Source organism: Parasteatoda tepidariorum, chromosome 9 (assembly GCF_043381705.1).
Source record: "Parasteatoda tepidariorum isolate YZ-2023 chromosome 9, CAS_Ptep_4.0, whole genome shotgun sequence".
NCBI classification, from domain to species: Eukaryota; Metazoa; Arthropoda; class Arachnida; order Araneae; family Theridiidae; genus Parasteatoda; species Parasteatoda tepidariorum.
This window is the reverse complement of record NC_092212.1, coordinates 38,137,552-38,152,020: the sequence shown is the minus strand read 5'-3', so window position 1 is coordinate 38,152,020 and position 14,469 is coordinate 38,137,552. Positions and strand designations below refer to the sequence as shown.

The following is a 14,469-nucleotide window of genomic DNA, read 5'->3' as shown; positions in this document are numbered from 1 at the left end:
TATATATATATATATATACTTACTTATACATTTTCCATTGAATTCTTTTAACTTGCCATAACATATACATTTTGGTCTTCCATCTGCGTCGAGTTCACATTCTCCATCCCCACAGTCGCAAGCTATGTAGAAATAAAATAAATTATAATTTTTTTTAATATTTTTCGGAGAAAAGGGAGCATAAACAATTTTTGAAAAATTTAAAATCTTGTGAAGTAGTAAATAGAAATTGAATTTTAAGCAGTGAACATAGTAAGTATTTAAACTTACAATGCAAAGTGAAGAAATCAAATATATAAGTATATAATGCAAGATTTTTGTTACGAGGAATAATTTTCTATAAGAATATCGATAAATACAATTTCTCATAAAAACATTACGTTGATTCATTAATTTCAGTCTAATTTCTCTGGAAACATTTATGCCAACAAGAAATGCAATTAGAAATAAGTAAATAATTTTTGAACAGTTAATTGAAAGCAATTTTACTGAAATTATTGTAAATATTTTTTTTTTAATTTGCACCTGAACAAACCACAACATATCCATACTAGAAAATTCTATAGAAATTATCAAGGATGGAACTATTTTTAAAATCCGGTAGTCAGAAAAGAAATTGTGGTATTCGAACCATATATCTGATATTTTGCAAAGCTGCATCAAATTTCCAAAATTATATATTTCTCTAATTATTAGAGGAAAAATATGAAAGTTGTCTAAATTGTTATCATCGCGCTTAAACTGATATGAAAAAGTATCAGTAACTCCGTAAAAAGTATCGGAAGCCCAATTATTTTCAGAACCTGCAAAACCGTATCAGATTTTCAAACCTAATGTATTTTAAAAACTCATTAAGAAAAAATATGAAACTTAAAGCAGTTTTATTATAACCATCACATAATTTGACATGAAACAATATGAGTAACATTATACACTGTTCAAGAAAATTAGGGTAGCACATGGCTCCCCTAAATTTTTTGAGCACTGTAGTTCCATAAAAATTATCGATAACCCGCATAAGTGCAAAAAAAATTTATGTCTTTGAACCTTAACCCCTTGGGGACGGGTGATTCAGAAAAGCATTCGTACAAAATCAGAATCAAGTTGTAATGAAATAAAAAACGGTAACTTAAATGTAGTCGTTGATAATTTGACAGACTTACTTTACTTTTACTTTAATTATTGTTAGTTTAATCATATATATAATCAATGTTAATTCAAAGTATAACTAAATAGTTTTATTTTGAACATAGTAATGGTGATTTAAATAAATCAAACAATTATAACCCCGCCCACAAATAAACTGCTATAGAAATACTTTGATTACCAGTTTTATCTTTTTACCCTGGATGACACGTTTTTATGCTGGCACGTATTTGTGACAGTCCGCGCGAAAGGGTTAAAACAGCATTAGATTTCCAATTTTCAAAAAATGTGTGAAAAACAGTTTTATTTAACACCACCCAATTTTTCTAAATTGAAAAATAATATATAAAATGCAGTTTAATTTAATTTTAATTAATCTAATATAAAATTGAACAAAAGAAATAATACTGTGAAAAGACAGTGGTACAAATTAAAATTTTAAAATTATAGACATCTATTCTTATCATGATGAAATATCCATAGCATATTTCCAAACATTTAAAAACTAAATTATTATTATCCTCCTTAACACGTTTACGCCGAGGTGACCCACCGGTGGGGCACGCTAGATTGTCTCATCTTGGCAGCGCACCGGAGTAAAAACTGGTAACAAATAAATTTCATTTTTTAGTTTTTTTTCCAGGAATAATAAAAATCCATAACTACCAATTGTTTGTAACGGATGCAATTTTTACATTGAATTGCTTCTTCGCCGTGATAAATGTCCTTACAGTGAATTGTTATTGTTGAGAATAGATTAACTCCTCCCGAATATTATCTAATATTGAAATAGTTCTTCGACCAGTATTTTTTCTTTTCCGTCCCGCTTTCAGGCGCAACACCCGGCGTGAACGTGTTAATCCTTTTCTCAGTAAATCAAAATTGTTAATATAATCTGTAATCTTTTAATACTACCACCTTGAATTGAGTTCAGAATAAAATCTATTTTTAGAGATTTCCTCTACATCAGCATAACATATTAACATTAGCATTTTTCACATATTTGAATGCGTAAGGCTAAGAAAAAGTGCCTTGGCATTAAATTTCATCATTTAGTAGCATGGGTTCCTTAACTTTCCTTGGCGAAAACTATGCTAATGATACATGACACTTGCATTTTTGATTTCTTGTTGGACGAAAGTGTCTTGTGGGGTTTAGACTATTTTCAAATTTTTTTAAATTTAATAATTCATATATACAGTAAATATGATGAATCTTTTATACTTTGGAGCTCCATATATTCAAAAATAAAGTAATTGTTATTATTTATCAAATTTTATTCTTCACTATATTTGTTTATCCGCACACTCTGGACAATAATACGAATGGATAGTAATAATTTTCTACAATGATACATAAACATTCTTCAACCAACTAGTGTTAATCATCATCTTCAGAATAATATTCTACTAATATTGCCTTCCTCCAATTAACCCCTTGCACTAAGCTGAAATTCAGAACTAGCCGTGCCTAACTTATGCACCCGAATGTTCTCGGAACGAGACAAAGACAAGAGAGGTAGATAGAGGATTAAAGGTTAGGAGACAAGAAATCAAAGCTTAACCCCGTCTCACCCCTGTCAGGGGGCATCCGGGGAATACTGTAGACTCAAAGTGCGCTCTCGTGACTACTCAGCAAGAAAAAAGAGAATTCGCATAGGTAGGCTTGGTGACGATCCATGGCAACACGTTGGAATAATGGGCAAGAGTGGCAAATTCAACTCCAGGAAAAAACCTGGGGGATGTAGGTTGGGGGACGCGCAGCAGCCTCACCAAGATCCAAAGATTCCCTCTCCCCAACCAGAAGGTCGCAAAGAAGTAAAATACAAGACAAGAAGTAAAATACCTATTCATATATAGTCTGTCTAAGCTAAGAACTTCTCTCGCTACAAAATCTGAGGACGTCTGGTGCTATGGAAACAGGAATGGCGCATTTTAGGGAGGGTAGCTACACTCTAGGACTAACACAATAGACCGAAGAAAGAGATTCCCTTTCTCCCAGATACCCAAACCGAAATCACTCCAAAACAGTGACCCCACATCCCTACATGAAATAGTCATACCTCGTCACCATAGTCACCGCCACAGATCCAGATGAATGTCTGGAGAAGTTCTTATTTTAGACAAAACTATAAAGAAAAGAAGGAGCCCATTCAGACGTTCTTGTTTACCCCGAGATTAAGAACACGAGTACAGCTCGTGATACTCATGTTTGGCCGAAATGTCGATTACGAGCCAGACTCGTGATATTCACGTTTGACATGAAATTAAACAACGATCCTTACTTGTGACATTCAAGTTTGGTCTAAAATTTTCTTTACGAATCATACTCGTGAAGATAGTGCAAGTGGTTAATGGTAAATCATCCAACTTCTTCAGTCAGCATCTCCAACACCTTCAATCACCAATAATTTTCTAGACAATTCTCTTTTATTTTTATCTAGTATATTTTTTCAATAAAATTCATTTGAAAAAAATATTGAACGAATTCTGCAAAAAAAAAAGTTGTGTTGAGCTATTAATGTATTGAAATTTACTTACTTCGACATTTTCCGTCGTGAAGTTTCATTTTCGCATCACAACTACAAGGTTTGGGTATGCCATTTTCATCAAGTGTGCACTTAGCTACCCCACAATCACACTCTAAACGAAGAAAATTATCACTATTATTGTAAAGTAAATGACTAATATATTACCCAATATAGTAATCGAAGATTAGTTTGTTCAGAAGCCAAAATTAGTTAATATAAACTACAATGTTTGTGAAATTCGCAAACTAAGTTTTCTGTTCTTAAGGAGCTAAAGCAGAAACATTTAACAAACAAAATTATTTTTAAATATTTAGTAAAGCTCCCGCATGTTCATGCACAGTTATATACACAGCAGTTTAAGTTAATTTATGTGTAGTGGAGGGCAAATTCATTTTAATTATTATTCATGAAAATTTTAATACATTACCTTTGTTACCACTAGTAAAGATATTTTTCAAACAATGGAAATTCTTTAGTAGTCAATTTTCATGGTACATAAAGTAGAATGTTGATCATATTGTTTTCGGTTACTCATCAGTACGTATTGTGCTCATCATCATCATATATACAATATTTATCTGGGTAGCCACTATCCAGAAAAAATTTTAAATCTGGTGAAGAAATTCGATGAAACGAACTGTTTCATTTAATTGTTATAGATCGAAATTATTTGTAAACTAAATATCTGCGTTACTATCCATCACCTGAGTTTCTAAAATTGCAGAGAACTTCGAGCATATAAAATTTCTGATATATGAAAAAATTATGAGCACTTTTTAAATTTTTCCAGACTGTGGCCACTCCTTATTTACCTGGCCACGTGAAACCATTTATAGGCCTTTTTCAAAGTTGCAAACTGCATCGTTTTCGGCAGAGGTTCTGATAAAATGGATCGTTTAGGGCTGTTTGTACCTCGGAAATGCGGAGAAGCTGGTAGTGAAACCATTTCATTTCTAACTTCTTTGCTAAGAAAAACTGCTCTTGATCACCGAGACTTATTAACAATTTCTTTATACCTTAGAATACAGTCTTGTATATACGTCTAATAAAAATAAAAAAGTCTTCGTATCCGAGTGCCTCAATTTTTCGCGAAAACCAACTCTATAATAAATAGTTTTACTATAGTGATGCCAACTGCTCCGGACACGCCAAAATAATTTTAAAAAAAACGGCAAATAACTACAAAGTAACTGTTGCAAATATTTCACTATTTTTGCCTTCTTTTTAAAAGGTTTAGCATGACATAAGTACTATAGAGTGGTGAATTATATATGCCTACGAATTATTTAGAAATAGTGGGGGATAAAAATCTGCAAAATTGAATTTATTCAAACACGAATCACAATTGATGAACTACCACTTTAAAATATATATGTGCTGTCCAGAACAAGTTGGCATCTTGCCAACTTGCTCCGGACAGCACACTTGAAAGCACACTCCGGGCAGGACATTTTGAAAACACTGCTTCATAGTTTCCTTCAGTAGGCAGCGTCATCTGTTCAACGGACTTTGAAACTTTCAGCATACCCTATATTATTATCATTCAATTTCTTTTAAATGATTTTTCGATTTATTGGTCATTTTTGCGACAACTGGCATTAAAAATTAATTTAAAATATTTATCTTGAAACAATAGATGGACTATAGACTATCAACCGGATTCTTAACGCGGAATTAAAAATTATTACAGGGTATAAGATAAGCTAAATGCACTTAGTCTGCTTCTTTACCCGTTTTGTCCCAAATTTATATATGGAAATGATACAAAACAGTGGTTTTATGGAAAAAGTGGTTTAATATATTATCGAAATTAATTCTATATCTAATCAGAAGTAATTAAACCATCATGGTATCTGAGAATCTTTTAATTCACCCTGATAAATGAAAATACTGAAAAAAGTTTCCCGCCACAATGAATGTCTTTGAAAAAAGGAACTGTCCTAAATTTATGTCTTAACTCTTAGAAGAATTCTTAACTCTCAGCTTCTTAAGTCTCAGAAGAATTCTTATATTAACTTGCAGTATTCTTGGAGGAAGACAAGAAATTATGACTCTAAATTAAACAATAACTATATAAAAAAATTAAACTATGAAATTTAGAGACCTAAATTAAAAATAATTTATAATTTATTTATTTAATTCTTTTTAAATAATACAAACGTTACCTTTAATTTATCTTACGTAATTAGGGAGTTTAAGGAATTAATTGTTTTATTAAAATTGATGTTTTTCGGACTAGATTCTTATTTTAATATTATTAATTATTACAGCATTCATTTTGCCAAATCTTCAGGTTTCGCCAATCTGAGCTGGCGTAGGTAAATAATAACAATATTTTCATGTTTTCCAACTAGAAAGAGGTTCCAGAAATATTTGGCTACAAACAGCTGACGAGTAACTATAGAAAACCTGACTTTTGGCAGGAAACTAAAATAACAAGCGAGTGAATGTGATGACTCGAACCGTTTAAATTTATTTTAGAAAAATATGGATTTCAATTGAAAGCTTGCGGAGAAGAAATATTCTAAAGACATAATCTTTTTCCCCTTAAAGATTGATTAATTTTCAAGAAAACGGTCATAGAAGTGTCTATTTTTCTTATTAGTGCTATGTGATTAGTGCTGACATCTAGTTTAAAATAAACTAACTATCTACAATTACTTTAAAATGGTACTGCCATCTGGTGTGTAAAATGGGAAATAAAATGTTTTCCAGGCAAAAGAATGAATTAGTTTTATTCTTATTGGCGCGTTACTACTGACACTCCAGCCCAGAAATTTCACGGGAGCGAGAAGTAGAGAGCGAAACCTCACCCCGTCATTTTCACGGGAGCGAGAAGTCATTGCCAACGTAACCTTTTTTTTTTTTTTTTTAAATACTCAAATTCACTAAAATATATAATAAAATCACTCTATTTTACGATTACAGACCTTCCCGTTCTAAGTAAGGATAACGGATTAATTATGGATAAAAAAAAAAATTTGGAAATATTACCGACACAACGATCGTCATGGAGTATGTGTTTTTTGGGGCATCTGCATATTTCCTTGCCACCTATAACTCTGCATGTACCTCCAATACATTTTCTTTTCTCACAGCGAACCTCTGAAAAAAATGTAAGATTAATAATGATTAATATAATCCTAAATTAAGAAAACAAATCATATTAGAAAAACTGAAAACAAATATTTCATTATTGAAATCGACTGTTAGATAGTTAAATTTTATTAATATGATTATAAATAGCAAGGAGATATAATAGTGAGCGAATATATTTATCTTACCTTTACAAATATTAGTTTTATTATCGAGGACTTGATATACCTCACAAGAGCAAATAGCTTCTTCCAGCTGAATGGCGTAGACGCAAGTACCATTAGCACCTTTACAGTTTTTGTATTTACCACTCACGCAGTCCACGACCTCCTCACAATATTCTCCATCTAATCCCCGCTTGCAAGCGCAACTCCTATGTGTCCCAGAATCCTTGCAAATGCCACCATATGCACATTCTGCATCTGCTTCACAGTTCCCTGAAATACAGAATACGGTGTTTGTGTTTATACATATATATATTCAAACTCACCCATTTTTCCTAATTTGACGGAAGATTTTTATTTTTAGATTCAAGTACAGAACACGGTGTGTGTGTTTATAGATATATATTCAAACCTACCAATTTTTCCTCATTTGGAGCAAGATTTTTATTTTTTGATTCAAGTACAGAACACGGTGTTTGTGCGTGTTTATAGATATGTATTCAAACCTACCCATTTTTCCTAATTTGAAGGAAGATTTTTATTTTTAGATTCAAGTACAGAACACGGTGTGTGTGTGTATATAGATATATATTCAAACCTACCAATTTTTCCTAATTTGAAGGAAGATTTTCATTTTTAGATTCAAGTACAGAACACGGTGTGTGTGCTTATAGATATATATTCAAACCTACCCATTTTTCCAAATTTGAAGGAAGATTTTAATTTTTAAATTCAAGGACAGAACACGGTGTGTGTGTTTATAGATATATATTCAAACTTGCCAATTTTTCCTCATTTGGAGGAAGATTTTTATTTTTAGATTCAAGTACAGAACACGGTGTGTGTGTATATAGATATATATTCAAACCTACCAATTTTTCCTAATTTGAAGGAAGATTTTTATTTTTTGATTCAAGTACAGAACACGGTGTTTGTGCGTGTTTATAGATATGTATTCAAACCTACCCATTTTTCCTAATTTGAAGGAAGATTTTTATTTTTAGATTCAAGTACAGAACACGGTGTGTGTGTGTATATAGATATATATTCAAACCTACCAATTTTTCCTAATTTGAAGGAAGATTTTCATTTTTAGATTCAAGTACAGAACACGGTGTGTGTGCTTATAGATATATATTCAAACCAACCAATTTTTCCAAATTTGAAGGAAGATTTTAATTTTTAAATTCAAGGACAGAACACGGTGTGTGTGTTTATAGATATATATTCAAACTTGCCAATTTTTCCTCATTTGGAGGAAAATTTTTATTTTTAGATTCAAGTAGTAGGGAAATTCATGTTTGTTTCTTCCATTCCATAGTTGGATATATAAACTTAATTTTCATGGCTTTCCTTACCATTGCAAATAAAATCATTCTCTGTGAAAGTTAGCACAGACGAAATGTGGTATTTGAACTATTTTGTTAGCGATTTACTAGAGAGAAGGCTGGGCAAAAATAATTCTTTACTTTATTTCATTTAACACTAACTAATTTGATCTAAAAATCATGGAAGTATACTGAAATTAAAAGGGGATTAGTTATATCAAAATTGAAAAGTGAAACCAAAAAAAAATTCTGTTACATTAAACATAGCCATATCAATGCGATAACTTCATATTATTTTCCCTAATTAATAAAAACTCCGGAAATACTGATTGGTAACAAACTTTAGAACACTTCTGTACTAACTTTATGTGAATAATATTTTTTTAGGCAGCAAATATTTTGAAAGATTTTACATGCCAAAAATGTGGACTTCTTTCATTAACCCTGGTGCCACTAACATTTTTTTAAAACTGCTGCGAATACGTAGTAGCTGGTGTCTCGGTTAAACTATGCTCTTATTTCAGATTTAAAGATATGTATAAATACAAGTAATATATTGTTCTACATAGATCTTACATTCGCAAGCAATCCTTAAATTATTTTTTAAATTTAATTTATGATAAGTAAACGCTTTTGTTATTACTTTTTTCTCTGTATTGAAGAAAAGGAATTATTTTAAAAAGATGCTGACATAAATAGGTTTATTGTGAACATCTTAACTCCATGGAAAATTAATGCAAATTTATCCAAACTTAGGTGAAATGTTGACCTTGGTAAAACAAGAAAATGATTAGAGTTACGTAATGGTCGCTATGTTAATATGTACCACTATCAGTAATATGAGAAATAAATTACATTAATTTTTGAAAACTCTTGTAATGGTGTTACTGTTTTCATTAACCTAAGTGTAACAAAATCCTGACAACATTCTTTTAAAATATTAAATGTTACTTCAGTTGAAATTATTCCGGTTAATAATTGGAAAATCAATTGTTGCATCTCCACCACTTAAAGAATATTAATTAAAAATGGCAAAACAAGGCTGCTATCTGTCAAAATACATTGCCTTTGTCATAAATTTACTCTATAAAGCAACTTACCACCTCCAGCATGCATTTCCTTAAACTCTGCAATTTCATTTAATCCATTTAAATATTTTTCTCCATTTTTCTCCAATTTAAACGCATTTATTGAAACAATCACAGAAAACAACCACACTTTTAAAACCATACTAACAGCCATCACGTTTTCAACTAAAATGTGCTTTATCCTTACTTCTACATTCCGTGAGAAATTTCACAATAAATAAATTAACAAATGAAACAACTTTACAAAAATTGTGTTGAGGAAATCAACACCATCTAGACTAAAATAAATATCGAGTTTAGATCAAAGACGTAACCAGTGAAAAAATTAAGATAATGTTAACCCTTTAAGGACTGCTTGAAGTGTTTCATTGTGATAGAAAACGGGAAAACAGCTGATAAGAGATAACAGAGATATCTTACAGAAAATTCTAATTTCAGTTTAGTTCTGACACGAGAAATATTAATCTCTCACCCCTCTAATTCAAACAAACTTTACATCATTCAAATCACAATGGTGATAAAGGAGAAGTGAAATGTAGCCCGAAATATATTTTCAAACCAATCAGGTGAAGAAATAAATTTTTCAATTGTTGTTATCTTTCAAATGAAATCTATGTCCGGGTGTACAAAATAAAACGATGTTTTGAAAAATAAATTAAATAAAATCCGAAAAGATACATTTATACTTTTTGGTATTTTTTTCTTTCTTAGGAAACAATATATTTAATACTCTCTCTCTCTCCAATTACTACGGAATTATGGTAATTTCAAAAAGTGCTTTTCCTTGTAGCAATTGTTATGTATTAGAATCCGAAGGATATAGATAGAATATATAATTTTTTTCAGCGCTATATATAAATTCAACAGTGCTTCTTAACAGATTTAATGATTTAATTCTAACGCACTCATTTTAACGAAAGGAAATTTAAGTACTATTATTAATTTATAATTGGAATTAGTTATCAAATTTAAGTTTATGGAACAATATTTGTTGTCCGAGTGGTTAGCGTGCCTGACTGTGGAGCCGATGGTTGCGGGTTCGAATCCTGCCCAGGGCATGGATATTTCTTTCTCTGTTCTATGTCCTTTGTGTGTATGATTGTGCGAATGTGACCCGCCCTATAAGCGGGCTTGTGGTTGTGTGGCGTGAGCGACGCTGCTCCACCGCCGTGGCTTCTCCACAGGTGCCCACTGGGTAACGAGAAGAGAGTAGCAGTTCTGGCATTCCTGTGGCCAATGGGCCTACGTCCCAAGTGACCGCCATTAAATATATATATATATATTTGTCGTAATTGGAATTAAATTTTATGGGTTCTATTGCATTTCTTTTATTTTTTAGTCTATGAAAGTACAGAAATTGAGACTTTCCATAATTTATCATACGTTACAAAATATATTACATCCCACTCACGACAGAATTTTTTAATTCTTGCTGATACAAGTCAACAGTTTTTCAAAATCCACGAAATGCTTTTAAGTTTAAAAGTATCATGTTTTCACCAACAGGGAGGGGAAAAATATTTTTGGAAAAAATTTTGTTCCTATGATTAGATTTTTACGTTTTAAGTGCTTTCGTTAATAAATCGAATACTCTGACTAAACCGATTGTTTGTTCGATGAATTTGGATTATTTGTTTTTCGTTTTTTCTTTTAGTTTATTTAGGCTTAATAATTTTACTTTTTGCGTATTCCATGCTATCTCGAAAAATGTTTAAGCGAATTAAAAAAGCATTCATTCACAATTATAAAATTTGTTTAGAATGAATTTACAATGAATTTTTTTTTTCGTAATTTGTTATTAATTTATAATAATTTGTTTAATAATGGTTAAAAGAATTTTGAAAACCAAGACGTGCAAACTCATGTATAATTTTAAACTATGGGATTTTAAATGACACCGTGCAAAATTTGAATGAAGCCGGTTGAAGAGTTCTTGAGAAATGCAAATTTAATAATATTTCTTTTTGAAAATTTGTAACTCAGAAACTGTTTGATCAATAATGTTCAACTTTGGATTTTAAAATTGCACTGTTTAAAATTATGTAATTACATTTATTACATTTTAGTTTTAGTATTACATTTTAGTTTTCTTCCAATTATAAATAACAAACAATAAGAGATAATCATTTAAAATTAATTTTTACATTCCGTTTTATTTGGATAAAATGCAACAGAATGCTATCGAGGATTAGTGGAAGCCTTTGGAGAAAATGCTTTACCATATAGGACAGTAGCACGATGGATTTAAGCATCTCGTCTTTTTTCGTCATTAAGCCTTTTCACAACATGCTTTAGAGCGATGGAAACGAAACTCCTCACTTTAACGCCACGCAACAACTACCCTTCTAAGCAAATCGACNTAATAAATCATTATGGGAATGACAAACAGAATAAGTTGGCTGATTCTTTTGTTGTTTTTACGTAATTAATTTGGCATACTACAAAACATTTAAAATAGAACACTCATACTTTTTGGGAGAGGAAATTAAATACAAGTTGTTTCAATCTCACTGTAAAAACTTCCGGATCAAATTATGATTAAAAAAATGTTACGGAAAAAAAGAATCTGGTATACTGTAATTTTTACAGTATAATTTGGAGATAAATAGTAACCTGTAATTTTTACAGTAATAATCACTCCAGTAAATAAGCAATATTGTAAAAATTAAATTACTATATTTCACGGTACAAATGGAGTTTATGGATGGTGCTTCCAAAGTGCAGATACATAGTATTAAAGTCGTACATGGTGACATCATAGACTGAGAAACAGCCCATTTGATGTGTCACACATAGAAACAAGAATAAGATTTAGAACCACGAGTATGAGGATGTATTTATGAGGTATGTATATATGAGGATATATATATATATATATACAGAGAGAGAGAGAGAGAAAAGCTATAGATAGCAGCATAAAGTGCGTAACGTATTGCTTACCTTAAAATAAACAATCTTCCACAATAAAGGTTGCGTTTCCCCCTTTCAAAAAAAGGCGAGTTTTAAAGTTTTCTAGACACGAGAAGGGGGAAATTCGTGGAGTGCCTCACATTTCATAGGCGCTTTTTGACATAAATATTATCATAGAATATTTTTTTCCAAACATATACAAGATTGCCTAGGCATGGTTCTTGAATGCAGTTCTAGTGGCACCATGCAAAATAAAATAAATAAATAAAAACTTTGTTTAGAAAAACAAAATATTAAACTAGAGAAAATAAGCTATATAAAAACATTTCTAGAAAATAAGCTATGAAAAACATTTGATTAACAGCAAAGTAACTCGTTAAATTATTAGATTTAAAGCAGCTCTAAAAAATTATAATAATGGAATAAAAATTTTATCTTGTCCATTTTCGGGAAATAAATTGGAAAAAAATATCTATATTTGAATTATTTAAATAAAAATCTAACTAGTTTCAGAGCTATCTACCTTCTTAGAGATTTTGCAGAAATAGAAAACTTGTAGGGTCCCTCGCAACTTCTGGCGATGGCCCTGTATCAATTATATAAATAAAAACCTGATCTTTTCTTTTTTTGAAACTGTACAAATATGGCTTAAAAACAATTTAAACATTATTTTTTAAAAAAGCAGAAAAATATATTTTCGGCAAGATAATTGAATTACAATTTTTGCCTAGTATTTTGGAACAGGCCTTTGGAAGTAACCTGTTATTTTTATAACAGGTATGATTCAATAACAGGTGCAAAATAACTGTTCTAGAAAGCATTAGCCATCTCTAGTTCTTTCTAACTTTACTCATATTCGAATTCCGCACAATTTCTTACTTTCATTTGACCTTTCTTCAATTTATATCCAGATTCACAAAATAATTGATAACTTAATTATTGTCATATTGAGATAAGGATTTTTACTGCATTCTCTTTAGCTTACAAAAATTATCCTTGAAACCGAATTTCCTAAACATTTGAAAATTAGGCGAGTCTGCTGTTGCCATTCCCGCGAGGCAGCACCAGCTAGATCAAATTCATGAACACTGGCAAAATCAAGAGCCTATGTGATTTGTTGAAGCTGGATTGAACATGCACTTTGTACGTGTAGTAAAAACCAGGCTCACAGACTCGAAGGTCAAACATTTCAAATGTCTGCTAATGAGTTGTGAAGTAGCAGTAAGTCTCCCTAAATATATAGGGCATCCACTGGTGACTAGGCTAAAAAAAACTGAAAGGAATTTCCTAAAACAAATTAACATTTAGTACAAAAAACGAAAGTCACCTATTTTTGGCAATGGTAGAAAAATACTCGCCTAAAGCATCACTCGGGAAACTTGATTCTTCTAAGTCATTCATTCTACTGAATTTTTTCGAGAGGTGAATGTAACCCTGAATTTATAAAATAAATAGAATCTAATAGTAAGACTTTCTCATTGGAAATAACTTCTATCATTTTTTACGAAAGAATTTCCACCAAATAGATTATTAATGGATGTTTTGCTTTTTGCGAAATACTTTCCTATATTTATCTTCCTTTCATTTATTCTAATACTATTATTATAAATTTCATCCTGCAAAATTCATAAATTTCCAATAAAAAGTACAAAAAAAGTTGTATTTTGTTGTAAATGCAAAATTGTAGTAAATAATATTTTTTTAAATTGGTAATTGACTGATATTTTATGCGTAAAACTTATATCTTTTTTCTTAAGAAAATATGTTGAAAGCTTTTTTTAATTTTTATACATTTAATGAACAGCTGGAACATTGGAAAGAATTTTTGAGTATATACATTTCTTTTTAAATTAAATTTGCACTTACCAATACAGTCTGAATCCTTTTCTCCTTTTTTGGCATCATCTTTTGGTTTGAAACCATCCTTACATTCGCAGGTGAAATCATGACCATACGACATACATTTGGTATTTTCTCCAGTACAGTCATTCTCTTTGCATTCATAAATCATTTCTAAAAATACAAAGATATGTTTGCGAAATTTTAACAAAAATGCAGAAAACGATATCCTTTAATAATTTAAACTGTTTAAAATTAAGAGTCATACTAATTATGCATCTCTTCCGTAAGGAAAGCATGTAAAAGCTTTTGTTTCCTTCTTAAAATCACTTTTTGTTGGAAATATTTATTCTAGGGTCATTAACTAA

At 30.7% G+C, this 14,469-nt stretch overlaps 1 protein-coding gene across 1 annotated transcript in view; it reads right to left on the bottom strand.

The window, feature by feature from the left end:
- The window catches only part of LOC107444589 (fibrillin-1-like), a gene marked incomplete in the record, with an annotated part of 46,082 nt that overhangs the window by 28,040 nt on the left and 3,573 nt on the right, over positions 1 to 14,469 (bottom strand). Inside the window, 5 exon segments of the mRNA XM_071185798.1 lie at positions 24 to 122; positions 3,687 to 3,788; positions 6,671 to 6,781; positions 6,961 to 7,209; positions 14,129 to 14,275. Coding sequence (XP_071041899.1) covers positions 24 to 122; positions 3,687 to 3,788; positions 6,671 to 6,781; positions 6,961 to 7,209; positions 14,129 to 14,275 — 708 coding nt within the window.